The sequence below is a fragment of the Arvicanthis niloticus genome, chromosome X, assembly GCF_011762505.2.
Source record: "Arvicanthis niloticus isolate mArvNil1 chromosome X, mArvNil1.pat.X, whole genome shotgun sequence".
Taxonomy (NCBI): domain Eukaryota; kingdom Metazoa; phylum Chordata; class Mammalia; order Rodentia; family Muridae; genus Arvicanthis; species Arvicanthis niloticus.
In genome coordinates this window covers 117,112,586-117,129,768 of record NC_047679.1, presented here as the reverse complement: position 1 = coordinate 117,129,768, position 17,183 = coordinate 117,112,586, and the positions used below count along the sequence as shown (strand labels likewise).

The following is a 17,183-nucleotide window of genomic DNA, read 5'->3' as shown; positions in this document are numbered from 1 at the left end:
TCTTCTAAAATTATACTTAGTTTGATAAGGTTATATATTTATTCCTACACATGATTTTATGTTATGATAATAATAGCTTCAAATATTTGACAAATTATGATGCATGTAAAATGTCTGTGTATATATATTTGCATTACTGTATGGAACTGACAACAGTTTATCAAAGGTGCCTTGACTTCACCTTTTGGAAAGTTTGTAATTCTTTTCTGTACATACATTTCTTTTAAATTCTAAGCTTAGCATTATATATGGATGCTTTAACATACACAGAAATATAGAACACAGGTATCAATTGAATAGGCATATCTTCGATGTGTTACATATGACAGCAGTTTCAATGGTAAATATGTAATGATTACTGGCCAAAGGCACTCTCAGTGTAGCAGAGAGGTAAAGAATATTTGTAAGTATATATTTCAAAGAACTTCAAGCTGGATGTGGGGAAAGTTTTCCATGGAAGATGTGTTTGTTTGCACCTAAGTCACTACATGTGTTTCTGTTATGTTTCCCTTATTTTTCCCATGAATTTTATTTCTGTCAAATGAATTACTTTAAGCGGCCCCCTAGGAACAGATAACTTAAAATGCAATTGATTGGATTGATTTTGAAGCCTACAGCTATAGTGGTAGGAAAGTTTGCTTTGCTTGACTACAGTGAAAAAATTTGGGCCCTCCAGTTAGTGACAAAATGGCTTAATTGGGAAGAATTTTTGGATTTGGCCTGATTCTGGAGGTTATGGTAGAGCAAACAAGATGGTCTAGTAGAATGTGAAATCTCAAGAGAGGATTAAACTGGATATCTGGTGGAAATTGAATGATTAGCTGGTGAGGAGGGAATTAGAAGTGATACATATGATGAAATGAACAAACCACAAGGAAGATGTATTGCTCAGGACTGTCCTGCTCCCCAGGGCTCTCGGCAAGTTGCTTGGCAACACATGAAGTCACTCATATGTTCTGTACTCCTGAAGACTATGGATGAGAGTAGGGTCAGGGAAATAACTGAAATGGCTCTTACCATAGACAACTCCTCCCTGTAGCTCTAGGTCATGGGGTTTTCCCATGACGTAATTTTCAGTCATGATATTAGATTATATCAGTTTCTATTCCATGGGCTACATGATGCTAAATTGTATTTCATAACTTCTGGTCCCATTTTGTAGAGTCAAATGATTTCATTCTCAATTGCAAAGAGTAAATCTGTATGTATATGAAAGGTTAAGTGTCCATCAGAAGCTGTTTGTGATCTATACAGGCCTTAGCACCCCTGTTTACCTGCTGGGCTTCACTTTGTCCATCTGGAAAAAGGGATAACATCTAGTGTGATCCATCAGTAGGAAGGCCAAATTGAACAGTATGTGGAACAAACCTAGGATGTAGGTAAAGCCTTTCACTCAAGAGTCCTGAATTTATTGACTTTGCCTGAAAGGTTAAAAAGAAACGTTTTAGGGATAAAAAATGCTTTTTAAAAAATAGCAATTAAGTAACACTTTATGTTATGTAACACATTTTGAACATTTCCAAAGAAATAGCTAGAGAGACTGGAGAGATGGCTCAATGGTTAAGGTCACTGGCTGTTCTTCCAGAACACACCTCGATTTGGTTTCTAGCATGTATAGGGTGCTTCACATTCACTTGTAATTCCAGTTTAGGGGAATCCTATGCCCTCCTCTATCCTTTGCAGACATTCATGTAGGCAAGATGCCCATAAGATTAAAAGCAAAGAAAAAAAATAGTTAACAATTTCATAGGATGAGCGAATTGCCTCCCTAAAAGTATCACATAGAAGAATATTTATTAACTTTATTTTTAGGGCTTTAGTAGTTAAATGAAGTATCAAGTTCATGCCTCACTGAAAGAGCATGTACTTGGGCAATTCTGAGGTTGATATGAGTCAAGGCAAGACAATCTGTTCTCTAGGAGAGAAAGGTAGTAGAGAATATGTTTTTGGTCTGTTTTCTTGAAGAAATGTTGTGGCAGACAGCTGTGTTGGGGATGTTAGCAGTGATTGGCCACACGACAGTGGCAGTGGGAAACATGGTCCTGTTACAGATATGTGCATTTAATTAATAAAGTCACATGTTAGAACCTCAAAAGATAAAAATGTCTGCAAAAAACTCAAAACAGGTGCTGAGTCTTCTCAAACAGTTTTTTTCTTTTTTTCTTTTTTTTTTTTTAAAGAAGAAACAAATTAAGACTGACGTAGGACTACTTCTCTTTGTTGTTTAGCAAGTTCTTAAAAAGAATGTATAGATTTAGAATGTAGAATTTAATTTTGGAGAAAATAAAAATTGTGCCTTTTCATGTTTATATAACTATACAGAGTAGATACTCTTAAAGCATTTGGAAATGCTGTATTACTAAACTGAAACATCACAGCTCAGTGATCATAGTCTGCGATTGCCTTGCTCTGTATATTTGTTATAATTTGCTGTTTAATTTTTTTCATTAAAATGCTCGATAAAATGTAATATATATTACATATATATGCCCAATAAGTATGGACAAATTAATCTTAATCTACATGCCCTACCTGTTTAAATTTTCTCCATCCAGATTCTCATATTAAGCACAGAAAGAATATAATATATTATATGTCATATAATATATATTGTATATCATATATTATATTGTATATATTATATCATATTATAATAATATTTTTGTTTGTTTTGTTTTCTTTTTTGAGGCAGGGTCTTTCTTTTTAGTTTTGGCTGTCCTGTGTAGATCAGACTGACCTCAAACTCACAGAGATCCATCTGCCTGTCTCTGTCTCCCAAGTGTGCTGGTATTGGGAATATATATATGTATGTATGTATGTATATATATACACACACATATATATATATATACACACATATATATACACACACACATATATACATATATATTACTACATATATATATATACATACATATATATTACTATACTATAGTAGTATATATACAATAATAATATATAATATATAATATTGTATATGATATGTATAATGATATATATGATATAACATCAATATATTAATTATTATATATCAAGTAATATGTAAGTAACATATTATATAAATATATTACATACAGATATAATATTATATATATGATATATATCATTCATGTTGCCCCATGTTCAGATATGAATATTTTCATTTAGCAGTTATAGCCAACAGATTTATTTTGTGAAAATTATCATTTGTTTTACTTCTTTAAAAATATGGGTTTTGCTGAACATGATATTATACACCTTTAATTCCTGTACTCAGGAAGCAGAGATAAGCAGATGATCTCTGTTAATTTGAGGTTCATTTGGTCACATAGTAAGTTCTAGGTTAGGTAGGAGTGACACAGTGTCTAAAAAGAAACCAACCTGTCAGCAAACACTTCTTGGCATCAGCAATAGTGTCTGGGTTTGGTGTCTGTATTTGGGATGGATCCCTAGGTGGGGCACTCTCTGGATGGCCTTTCCTTCAGTCTCTGTTTCATACTTTGTCCTCATATTTCCTCCAGACAAGAGCAATTCTGGGTTAAAATTTTTTTAGATGAGTGGGTGGCCCCATCTTTCAACCAGGGGCCTTGTCTAACCTCTCCATATAGTCTCTACAGGTTCTCCCTCCCCTTAGTTGGATATTTCAGTTAATGTCATCCCCATTGCATCCTGGGAGGCTCTTGCTTTCCTGGCATCTGGGACTTTCTGGTGACTGCCCCCAGTTCTCCATCCCCCATTGCTACATACTTCTGTTCACATTCCTGACCCTCTGTATATCATTCTGGTCTCCTCCCATACCTGATCCTGCCCACTTTTTCCTACTTCCCTCCTCTCTTCCTCCCAAGTCCTCCCCACCCTCTACCTCCTGTGAGTATTTTGTTCCCCCTTCTAAGTAGGACTGAAACATCCACACTTTGGTCTTCCTTCTTCTTGAGCTTCATATGGTCTGTGAGTTGTATCGGGTATTCCGAGCTTTTGCGCCAATATCCACTTATCAGTGAGTACATACCATGTGTGTTCTTTTGTGACTGAGTTATCTCACTCAGGATGATATTTTCTAGTTCCATCCATTTGCAGTCTCCTGAGAGGCTCTGCCAGAGCCTGACAAATACAGATGCAGATGTTTGCAGCCAACCATTGGACTGAGCATGGGATCCCCAATAGAGGAGCTAGGGGAAGGACTGAAGGAGCTGAAGGGGTCTGCAACCCCATATGAAGAACAACAATATCAACCAACCAGACCCCCTAGAGCTCCCAGGGACTAAACCACGAACCAAAGGGTATATATGGACAGACCCATGGCTCCAGCTGTATATATAGCAGAGGATGGCCTTGTTGGGCATCAATGGGAGGAGAGGCCCTTGGTCCTGTGAAGGCTAGATGCCCCAGTGTAGGGGAATGCCAGGGTGGTGAGGCAGGAGTGGGTGGGTGGGTGGGTTTGGGAGCATCCTCATAGAAGCAGGGGAAGGGGGATGGGTTAGAGGGTTTGTGGAGAGGAAACCTGGAAAGGCGATAACATTTGAAATATATATATATATATATATATATATATATATATATATATATATATTATCCAATTTAAAAAAGGAACCAACCAACCAGACAATTAACCAACAAACAGAAACCACAATAAAACCTATACTCTTAGAGCAACTGGTTGTTTTTGACACAGAGTATTAGTAAGCAGCTCAAGCTGCCCTAGAATGTTAGCCCAGGATGAGCTCCTGAATGCTAGCATGAGCCACCATACCTAGCACAACCTGAGAGCTTTAGCATTCAACCTGAGATGCTTATAAAAATCCATCACCTTTAAGTGACATTTAAGTTCTCCAGTAGAGAACTGAATGTGATAATCCCAGGTAGGCACATGAAAAATGTAATATTAAATCAATTAATAAACCATGATTATAAATAGCCATAAATTAGAGACTAGAAAGATAGCTTAGCAGTTGACAGCACTTGCTGCTCTCCTAGAGCAGCCTGAGTTCATTTCCCAGCATTCATATGTAACTCCAGGTCCAGGGGATTCTCTTTTGGTCCCTTTGGGCTTTTACACATATATTAGCATATGCACACATACACACTAAAGTATTAAATATTAAACAATATATCAAATAAATAAACAAACAAACCTGATTTAGGATGGCTGACTCTTTTTTTTTTAAAGATTTATTTACTTTTATGTATATGAATACACTGTAGCTATCTTCAGACACACCAGAAGAGGGCATCAGATCTCATTATGGATGGTTGTGAACCACCATGTGGTTGCTGGGAATTGAACTCAGGACCTCTGGAAGAGCAGTCAGTGCTCTTAACCACTGAGCCATCTCTCCAGCCCCATGGCTGACTCTTAATTCCTCTGAGGGCACATTTTTTTTTTTTTAAATTCTCTTCCCTTCATTTGAGAAGCATTCTCTTTACTTACTATTCTAAATACTGGTTCCAAATGCCTTTCCATTACAAAATAATTTCTGGGGGTTAGGAAAGTGAAGATTTTCTCAGGATTTTTTCAATCTCCTGTGGAAGGAGAAAAATTTCAAAGTCATAATTTTAAAGGAAACTGCAGCATGAAAACATGAGTAGTTCTTTTTTTATTTTATATTGGATATTTTATGATTTACGTTTCAAATGTTATCCTCTTTCCTGGTTTCTGCTCCTCAACCCCCCTATCCCATCCCCTTCCCCTGCTTCTATGAGAGTGCTCCCCCACCCGCCCACCCACCCACTCCTCCACTCCCCCACTCCCACCTCACCACCCTGGCATTCCCCTACACTGGGGCATCGAGTCTTCACAAGACCAAAGGCCTCTCCTCCCATTGATGCCTGACAAGGCCAGCCTCTGCTACATATGCAGCTAGAGCCATGGGTCCCTCCATGTGTACTCTTTGATTGGTGGTTTAGTCCCTGGGAGCTCTGGGGGGTCTGGTTGGTTGATATTGTTGTTCTTCCTATGGGGTTACAAATGCCTTCAGCCCCTTCAGTCCTTTCTCTACCTCCTCCATTGAGGTCCCCATGCTCAGTCTGATGGTTGGCTGCAAGCATCCTCCTCTGTATTTGTCAGGCTCTGGCAGAGCCTCTCAGGAGACAGTTATATCAGGCTCCTGTCAGCAAACACTTCTTAGCATCTCTAATAGTATCTGTGTTTGTTGTCTGTATATGGGATGGATCCCCAGGTGGGGAGTCTTTGGATGGCCTTTCCTTCAGTCTCTGCTCCACACTTTGCTCTACATTTCCTTTAGATAGGAACAATTCTGGGTTAAAATTTTGGAGATGAGTTGGTGGCCCCATACCTCAATCAAGGGCTTTGTCTAACCTCTGGATATGGTCTCTACAGGTTCTCCCTCCCCTTTGTTGAACATTTCAGCTAATCTTATCCCCATTGGGTCCTGGAAGCCTCTTGCTTTCCTGGCATCTCAGACTTTCTGGTGGCTGCCCCCCAGTTCCCCATCTCCCAACGCTACACACCTCTGTTTAAATCCCTGACCCTCTGTATATCATCCCTGTCTCCTCGAATACATGATCTTGCCCCTAAGTAGTTCCTTTTTTGCCTGTAGATGTATACTTGCTATGCTTTTCACTATAGAATGATTCTGAGATCGACTTTGAAGACAGTATGTCAACTCGATAGTTTGTCTCAGACTTAGTAGATGCTGGAGGGCAATAACTATGTGGCAGACACGTGAGTTGTGTCCAAGAGTTCATCTGATCTATCAGTTATTTATTTCATAAAATCAAAGCATGCAGGCATATTAGTTATATCTTCTGTGTTCATGCACAAATCAAGTACACTGAGTTTTCAATCCTAGTCCCATAGTCTTAATCAGCCCTGAGCAGGTGTTTGGCAAATGTTCCTGTAAAAAATGAAACTACAATCTTATAAGAATACTTTTAACAAACTCTCTTCTTTCAGATTATTTTTTGTTGTTTTATGATTCTGGGGAATGAACTCAAGACTTCATGCATGCTAGGAAAGCACTGTAAATTCTTCGCATGTATACTCTTTAACAAATGAACAACTAAACAAAAAATACATATAAAGCAGATATATTTTAAGGGATTTTTTTTCAGGAATCAAAGCCTTAAGTGTTCAAGGGTAGGAGTATCTGTATTTATTAAATGCTTATTCTGAGACTCACATTCACAGTGAACATTATTTTTAATTTTTAATTTTGTTATGTACTCACCATTGTTCTCTTCAGACATACCAGAAGAGGTTATCAGACCGCATTACAGATGGTGGTGAGACACCATGTAGTTGCTGGGAATTGAACTCAGGACTTCTGGAAGAGCAGTCAGTGCTCTTTACTGCTGAGCCATCTCTGCAGCCCCGACAGTGAACATTATTAAAACACTGTGTTAACTTCTTAACATGAGGTTCTATTTCCACTTAACAACTGGAGAACTGAGTGGAGTGAACAGGATAATGAGTCTCTGCGTGTCTATGCTTTGATCCCCCAAAACCTATGAATTGGCTATCTGACATGGTAAAAGGAACTTTATAGTGTGACGAATAATCTTGAGGAGGCCAGGATTGCATCTCAGGTGGTAGACTGCCTATGTAGCACGCACAATGACTTGGTTACTTGCAGGAATAACATGAACTTGATGTGGTAGCACATACCTGTATTAGGAAGTTAGAGGCAGAAGGATAAGAAGTTCGAGGCAAAAAAATTCAAAGGGAACTTGGGATATATGAGACTCTAAATTTGATAAGAAAAGATTCTTGAGATTGGGAGATTATCCAAAATTTCCAAGGCAGGATTTCTATCATGACAAGGGTCTTCATTATCAAAGGGATAGGAATTGGGTGTAACTCTGTAGTAAAGATCTTATCTGGCATGTGGGAGGCCTTGAGTTTTACCCTGAGTATCTTTTTAAAAAAGGAAAGGAAGTAGAGAAAGTATCAGAAAAGATGCAGTGACAGAAATGGACATCAAGCCATTGCAAGGTCATAAACCAGAGGTGATGGACTGTCCCTAGAAACAGAAAATGGTCAGGCAATAGATTCTTAGCTAGAGCCTCTAGAAGGAACACAGCCTGGAAATGCCTTGATTTTAGTTCAGTGATGCTAATCTTGAACTTCCGACCTCCAGAATCACAGTAGAAATTTGTGTTGTTTTAAATCAGTAAACTTTAGTAATTGCTTACAGTAGCAATAAGGAGTCTGTACACAGAGATTTTTATCAAGTACAAAAACGAAAAATAATCAAAACCCTAGTTCACCTGACTGCAAAACCAGACTCTATCAACAGAGGAAAAAAAAATTGGAGAAGCATAATGCAGATGGTTCGAGAATTGGTTTATAAACCCGAGATGTGAAGTAAAGGTGAAAAATTGAAATGCCCAGGCTGCATGTGAGGAAGACAGTGGAGCTGAGAAGTAGTCAGGGTTTAGTTAAAATACAGCCTAGAGAGTAGCAAACATGGACCAGCACACTTCCCTTATGTTGAGGAGCAACAGGAATTGGAAATGGTGAGCATTGTGGTGAACTAGAGAGCACCCAAAACTGGGGCACTGACCAGCCAGCTCAGTCAAGTGTCCTCAGGTCGGGAAAATGGGCCCAAGCACTATCTAGTCTTTGATTTCCCACGAGAAGCAAGAAATCCCACTTGTACATGATACCCATGTTTTTAGTTTATTTCATTTTTAATATTTTATATATTCTGAATTTGTGTATGCTTGCATGGTGTATGTGCATGTACAAGTCTGCTCAGATGCTATAAGAGGGTTTTGAGTTTCTTGGGACTTGGAGTTGTAAGCTGTCTGATACAGATCGGGAGAAGTGAATTTGGGTCCTCTGGGAGTTCTCTAGGATGTGTGCATGCTTGCTTTTCTTTCTTTTGTTTCTTTGTTTCTTTCTCATTTATATAGCCCTAGCTGTCCTGAAACTTGCTATATAGACCAGCCTGTCCTCTATCTACCAGACATCTAGGTATTTAAATATTTTTTTGAGATTATGTTTGTATTTTATCAGAATGTACTTAGCACATGCATGCAGTACATGCACTACCTAAGGTGGCCAGAAGTTAACAGATCCTCTGGAACTGTATGTTCAGAAGATTGTGAGCTGTCTGAATTGGGTGCTGGAAACCAGATTTGGGTCCTCTTCACTGCCGAGTCATTTCTCTAGCCCTGAGATCTAGGTTTTATATCTCAGCAATATCATTCTTTTTAAAAATAGACTTTTTAGAGTACTTTTAACTGCTGAACTAAACTGAACAGGGGGTACAGGGAGTTCTCATGAACTCATGGTTAATGTTGTTTTATAGCTTTGTTCAATTGCTAGTGTTGTATTATGCTTAAAATGAGTATACTTCAACCATTTTTCTACACTTTGCTTTGCTGTGCTTTAATCTTCCCTCTTTTGTTTTTTTAAAATGAGAACAAGATATTATTGAAACATTAGGTTTAAGTTTGGGGGCTAGGGAGATGAGATGGCTCAGTGTTTCTCAGTGGTTAAGTGGTCCTCACTGGTTGCTCTTCCACAGGACCTTGGTTCAATTCATAGCACCCACATGGCAGTCCAGTTCCAGGGAACCTTCATCTGGATTCCAAAAGCACTGATACATAGTGTATCCATACATGCAGGAAAATGAACTCTGCTTGAAAAATCAGCACAGTACCTGGAGACCTTAGATAGGCATTTCTGCCCTGGGCACTTCCCTGTATGACAGCCAGATGGGGAAACTAAGCTGGCCGTGTTGGCTCTACAAGATATCACAACCAGAGAAACAAGAGCATCTTAGCTAACTTAAATTGTTAAATTGAGCCGGGCAGTGGTGGCGCACGCCTTTAATCCCAGCTCTTGGGAGGCAGAGGCAGGTGGATTTCTGAGTTCGAGGCCAGCCTGGTCTACATCGTGAGTTCCAGGACAACCAGGACTACACAGAGAAACCCTGTCTCAAAAAACCAAAAAAAAAAAAAAAAAAAAAAAAAAAAAAAAATTGTTAAATTGAAGGCTAATCCATTTTACCCAGAGTTAACTGTACAGCACAGGCAGGCATGTTGCTAGAAGTATTTCACTGGGGACTAGGCACACATGAACCTTTAAGGTTAATGCACATGGCAAGCCTACTGCTGGCACACCTGTAATCTCAGCTTCTGGGAGATGGAGAGAGCATACCTTGGTATGGTAATAGCCACTTGGGCTGACAGCCGGTTAAAAACCAAACCAGCCTGCAGCTGGAATTCATCATCCCCTCCCCCAATAATTAGAGAAACTTGAAGGTCCAGGGAGTGGTGCCCACAGGAGTAATCTTCCCTCTTGAGGTTGATGACTGCACTCCCAGACTAGACCTTTCCTGCCCCTCCTTCCCTACAGATAGCTATCATATAGATACCATGAGAATGCCTTATGGGCTCTTCCAACAAGCAATATCAGCAGAAAAGAACCAGAATTCTGCCTTCCATCCTATAATATGCTTCTTTTTTTGTTCCCATCTGGGTTACTCAAATTTCAAATCTTGGGATGGATTGCACTGATTAAATGTACATTAAATCCTGTTTTAATGATGCTACTTCTTGGAGTTTTCCCTGACTCCTGCAACTTTTGCTGATTCAGGATCTGACTTGTATTACTGCACCATTCTCCATAGTCATCTCAAGTCTGGTTCTCTTCATGTCTGAATTCAGTTCTTTCTCAAGGCTCATGATACCTTTCTAAGAAGCAGCAGTTTGGAATGTAGTTTCATAGTTGAGTACTTGTATAGAGTTCTAAGTTCAATTCCTAGCACAAGGAAAATTTAAAATAAAATAAAATGTATGTCTGACCATGGTGCTTTGGTGTTCAAAATGTCTTAGAGATTTCTTTCACTTCTAAGGGGAAAATCAAAAATCATACTTGTTCCTGTTGTGGTTCTTGCCTACTTCTGCAACATCTTTTCCCTCCAAAATTCTTTTCCTCTACATTTCTTGATGGGGCATCTTCAAGAGGTTGGGTAGTTTAATGACTAAGGCCCCAGAGTTAGCACAAATCAAGGCTTTATAAGTTATACTTAAACACTCTGAGCTTCACTTTATTTGTAAAAGGGGCAACTTAATTCCTTCACTGAACTATCGTAAAGTAGAACTATATGCATTGGCAAAATATTTGACATGCAGTAGGCATTTAATATGTGGCGGTATATTAATATTGGGCCATGCCTTTTCCTTTCATTGCTAATCTTGCATAGTATCCTTTATTTCTTTACTTCGGAATTCTTTTATGTAGCAATTATTTTTTTCACTACTATGGATGATTGGCTTTAACTGTCAACTTGATATAATCTATAATCCTTTGGGAAGAGAGTCTCAATGAGACCTAGGGAAGATTACTAATGTGGGAAGAGCATGCTCACTGTAGATGCCATCATTCCCTAGGCAGCTGATCCTGAACATTCAAGGGTGATGTGTTTATTTTTTTTCAGCTCTTGACTGTGGATATGACCAGTTCCCTCATGTTCTTTTGGCTATGAGTCTCCCCGCTGACCCAATGGTAGACTGTAACCTGCCATTGTGAACTAAAATTAACCCTAAACCCTAAGTCAGTTTTAGACAGAATATTTTATTACAGAAATAAAAGATAGGACACTCCCTATATATGCTAGCTTTTTTTCCCCTAGAAGCTGAGGAAATACTAAAGTTGGGATGACATTTTGATTCAATTAATTCTTCTTTTCCCCTCAAAGCTATTTTGGCCCTCCCATGTTTCACAGGCTTTGTGATATTGCTTCCTCATGTACATTACTCTAATTCTTTTGTTTGATTTTTTGACTTACTGTGCTGTAGTATTATTGATTACTAATAAACTCAGTTATTGAAAGTGCTTGATAATCTTTCATTTTAATATATGGAGTGACACATAGTGACAAAAATGAGACTTTCATTTGGAAGAAAACAAAAATGTGCTTCTGTAATGTAATTATTACCCATTGTTTAGGGTAGATAGACAATATTTCGGCTCTGGTTGGCTCTTTGGGCTATCCCAGAGACTTGTGTCCTAATTCTGTTTTTAAAAATTCTTTTAAACATTTATTGTTATTATGGTGTGTATGTGAATATTATGTGGGGTGGGGCAGCTGACAACTCTGTGGAGTCATTTTTGTTGTTTTTGGGGATTGACCCCAGGTCAGCATCCTTGCAGAGCAAGTTCCCTTACCTGCTGAGCCATTTGACTGGCCTACTATCTGTTTTCATTTATATGGGAAATAAAAGCAATTTGGCTTCCAATTCAGTAAATCCATGGTATAAAAGCAAACACATAAACCAATGGAATGGAACAGAACCCAGAAATTTATTGTCAAGTGATCTTCAACAACAAAATGATCCAAGAGAACATGCAATCGATGGGATTGGGGATGTACATATACTAATGAAGCTAATTTTCTATCACTGTAAAAACCTGGATCATGGACACAAATACAAAACCACCAAACTATAAAACCATTAACACTAGCAAAAATTATAGGAAGAGTTCTTAAATGAATTGTTATCAGTGGAAAAAAATTATACCTAAAACTTCAGACCCCAAAGCATAAATAGGCAACCAGGATTAAATCAATGAAAAGAACTTTTGTACATCAAAGAAAACAATGAACACAATGAATGGATAGCCTACAGTGTAGAGGAATTATAATCCAGCAACATGGCTTCTCTGCTCACATCCAAAGACCTTCTAGGTCTGTGTGATCCAGCTAGAATGCAGACATGACCTTAGTACATACACACTTTTAAGTTTTCTGGCTGAAATCCTTTAGTATATACCTTTAATCCAAAACAATGACCTCTAATTGAGGGGCAGACAAAGTGATGAATCAGAGAAAGATTTGACAGAATGAGTCAGAGAAATGATATACCCAACTCTCAGGAGAAAAGCCATTTAAGTGCAGCTCAGGGAGAATGAAGGTGGTTCAGTCAGTTTGGTCAGTTATTTGGGAGTCAGTGTAGTGAGTTCAGTGTAGTGGAGTTGAGTTCATTTTTAAGTTTATGCAGTTCGACTCATACAGCAGAGGCAGTTGAAGCCAGAGAATAAGAAGGAGCCAGAAGATTAGAACACATTGCCAGAGTTTGAAGTCAAGTAGAGCAATTCAGTGAAAGGCAGATAGAAGCCAAATTGAATCAGTCAGCTTGGAGAGGAGTTTGAGCCAGAACAGCTAAGTTGAACCAGCCAGCCAGAGTTCAGAAAGCACTAGAAAGGGTAAGCTTATTCAGAAGTAAACCTCAGATAACAATTACATATGGTGAATAAAAGTTGCTTTTATATTACAAATGAGAATATTTGTAAACTGTTTGTCCACTGAGGGGTTAATACCTAGATTATATAAAAAAAAGAAAACTTCAATAGCAAAACAAAACACTCCTCAAAACCAAATCTAATTAAAAATGGGCAAATGACTTGAATGGCATTTCTCAAAAGAAGTTATACAAATATCCAACATGTATATAAACATGCTCAGCATCACTAATCAGGGACATTCACAGCAAAATCACAAGGTTAGAATGACTAATATGCAAAAGACCAAAACCAGCATGCTGAGAAAGACAAAGAAAGGAGAGCCTCTTGTACATGGTAGGAATGTGAATCAATACAGTCATTATTGGAAAACAGTTTCTTCATAAAAAATTGAGCATATAATTAGTGTTTAATCTAACAATCCCACTTATGATATATCCAAAGAAATTGAAATGAATATCTCAAAGGAATACCTGCATATCCATGTTGATTGAAATGCTATCAATAACAGGCAATGTGTGGAACCATTCAAGATAATGATGAAAAGATAAAATGTGTCTACACACAGTAAAACTATCACATACCATCCTTTGTTTTTTGGTAACATGGATGGAACTGGAGATGGAAATTTTATTGAGTAAAATGAGCCAGGCACAGAAAACCAGTTTCATATTTTACTCCTTGGTAGAAGTTACAAAAGTTGATCCCATTGAAGTAGAATATAGACTAGGAGTCACTTTGTATAGGAAGGGAAAGAAAGAGGGGAAAGAGACATATGGGGAGGTTGGAGAATAGGTACCAACCAGTGTACAGTTAAAGAGGAAGAAGTAGTTTTGGGTTCTAAAAGGCAGTGTTAATTACACTCTGTAATTACAAGATAACTACAAGAGTTTCAAAGTTCTTAACATAGAAATGCTGATGTTGAGGTAAAGGAAATGCTAATTAACTTGATTTGATTATTACATATATATACTATATATATGTAATTATATATATAATTATATATATATAATATATAATATAATATCAGATTATAATGGCATATCACACAAATAAGTACAAATATGGAAATACTTAAATATTGAAATTATTAAAAATAAAGAAAACATTAAAAACAAAACTAACTTCAAGATAAAGCTTTAGAGTCTAATTCTTTGCAGCTTAGGACCTACTTGTGTCCTGTGAGAAAATTCCATACTGGGAACATTATGAGGATCTGGCCTGATAACCCTATGTTATTTTTATGTCCGTTTCCATGTTTTCAGATATTATCAGCATCCATTTAAACATGTTGACCTCTTACTGACTTCTCTGACTTAAAACGTTGCTTTCTCCAATGACATATTTTCTGATTTGTGCTCAGTTGGAAGTTTGTATACCCGCTTACTCTTTTATTTCTTGCTCCAGGCCTCTTTCCCTGGGAGCTTACACTTAGTCCTGGTTTTACGTCCTACCAGTTTTCTTCAACGGACCTTCACGGACATTGGATTTCGATTTAGCCAGGATGATTTTATGCTGAAATTACCAGTAAGATTATTGCTTGAATCTTTTGTCCTTCTAATGTTTATATATTCGGTATCTTATACTGTTTGTTTTATATGTGTCTATGTAACACTTAAAATTTGTCTCTCAAAAATTTAATTCTGAAATGTCCTACAACAAACTGTTTCTACTGTTAAACTGAGCTAGTTCAGACAACTTATAAAAAGTAATTCCTTTAAAAATATTTGCTATGTATTATAGATGTGTGCATATGTATGAGTATGATTAGGTATTTTTATTTTCAGTTAACATTGTATGGCTTGTGTATCTGAAATGCCATGATCATAAGCTTGCTCAGAGCAGTGTGGTCTTTATTGTTTGAAATAGAGTGCTTGTAAAATTTAATACCTGAATCATAACTTACTACACAAAGTTCTTTTGCTTTGTTCTGAGCACTGAAATTCTTTGTGTGTATGTATGCATGTATATGTGTGTGCACATGTATATGTGAGTTCAAGATTGCTCATTAGTAATGAAACCTTTTAGACAAAGAAGAATTAGATGTTTTGGTTTCTGTAGAGATTAATTTTGGTTGATAGAGATATTTTGTAAATAAAACCTTGGTTTCTGAAAAAGGTTAATGTATCCAGGTGTGGGGGGCATGCACAGGACAGAACTGTTTGAAGCCTTTATACCAGATAACAGTCTGTTAAGTGTTTACTGAAATTCATTTTGCAGTTTGATGGAGGGCTGTCATGAAGGACAGTTAACAGTGTCTTTCTTGCTTATTCACATAGGTTGTTATGCTGAGCTCAGTTAGTGATTTGCTGACATACATTGATGACAAGCAGTTAACCCCTGAGTTAGGCGGCACCTTGCAGTACTGCCACAGTGAATGGATCATCTTCAGAAATGTATGTGCTTCTGCCCTTACTGTAGTGCCTACCCTTCATTCTATCTAGACATTTTTCCTACTTGGGAAAAGCGGATTTTGGGTCTCCAACTTTTCAAATGCATATATCATTCAACATTTTGGTTTTCTTCTATAAGAGATATCTAGAAATGATAGAGTCACTAAGGATAGCAATTGAAAGAGAGGCCTGGTGAAAAAAGAAGGGATTTTTTTTTGCCCATTCCTTACTGTGATCATGCAGTAACACAGAGACAAAGGGTTTGGGTTCAAATCCTGAGACTGCTGAGTTATGTCTTGGATCTTAGACAATATACACCACCTTGCCAAATCTTTTTCTAACTGTAAAATTATACTGATAGTATATTATATCATAAGGATCTTGGGAAGGTTCAAACAGAAAATAAGTAAAAAATGTTTGACTTATTGCTTGGGACATGGGAGATGCTCAGAAAATACAAGTATATTCATTTCAGCCTAGATGCATGGGACTCCCACAGCTATTAGATTAGACAGAATCCTGGTTTAGAGATTTTCAGAGGTAAGGGTTGTGGCCTCTCAGGTAGAATAAAAGCCTATGATGTAAGTGTCTTGACTTTCAATCACATGATCTGAGAACTCTTTTGAAGAAAATATAATGATAATCACTAAATCAGAGTCACATTTCCTAGTCCTTGTTCAAACTTTTTATTTGGCAGGTTCATTCAGCAGTTTAGATGTTCCCATGAAGATTGACTGTTAGAGCAAGCAGTACCTTGACCTAAATAGTCTACAAAGCCTAACGAATGAGCAAATATTTTGAGATACATGCCTGACAGATGGTTTATATTGTGTCTGCATTTCCCCCCGTCTTCCTGTGGTGGATTTATTTTGGAAACAAAATAGTGCAGCCATCCTTGCCATTTTAGGGCAATAGCACCTTTGGGATAACAGTTTCAGATCTTTGGCAGTACCTGCAATGAATTGTTGTGACAACTTGCTCTCCGGTTCCTTAGATCATATGCTTTGTGGAGTGCTGATCACAAAGGCTAATAAATATCAAATTACATCACTATTCTTATATCTCTTTAGAAGTGAACTTCGTATAAAGCAGTTTGGCTAAGTGCTGAGATTGATAAAGTAAGAAAGACACTGATGTTCAAGGCCATATAGAAAATTACTCAGCACACAGCACCATTTAGAAATAGTTTCCATGAGTGTTCAAGAACAAGTCCAGAAATGTAGAAACGTACATTCAAGGATTTCTGACACTGATTTTGAGTCTCTTAGGGGTTTAGATGCAGAGTTAGTATTAATTGTCAAGGGTAGTGCCAACTTTCTTAGAGGAGTTCAAAGTGTACATGTTTATTATTTATACATATGTAGAGAACAATCCAAATTACTGATCCAAATTTTGATATGTTGTCAGAGTTTCCATCAAAGATCCTCTGGCTTTTTACAGGCCATAGAGAAGTTTGCTGTCACAGTGAAAGAAATGGCTCAGATGTTGCAAGCCTTTGGAACAGAGCTGGCTGAAACAGAGCTACCAGATGATATCCCTTCAATAGAAGAGATTCTGGCAGGTCGTGCTGAAAGGTATCGTATGTTGAAGGTATGTAT

The 17,183-nt window shown here is 37.7% G+C and overlaps 1 protein-coding gene across 5 annotated transcripts in view; it reads left to right on the top strand.

The window, feature by feature from the left end:
- Window positions 1-17,183, top strand: part of Mcf2 (MCF.2 cell line derived transforming sequence) — a 106,367-nt gene that overhangs the window by 30,272 nt on the left and 58,912 nt on the right. For 3 of the 5 annotated variants that reach the window (XM_076918242.1, XM_034485229.1, XM_034485230.2), the window contains 3 exons: window positions 14,600-14,719; window positions 15,472-15,588; window positions 17,026-17,175. In XM_076918242.1, the coding sequence (XP_076774357.1) occupies window positions 14,600-14,719; window positions 15,472-15,588; window positions 17,026-17,175 (387 nt within the window). The remainder of the gene's footprint in view (window positions 1-14,599; window positions 14,720-15,471; window positions 15,589-17,025; window positions 17,176-17,183) is intronic. The other 2 variants (XM_076918244.1, XM_076918243.1) reach the window with 1 other exon arrangement.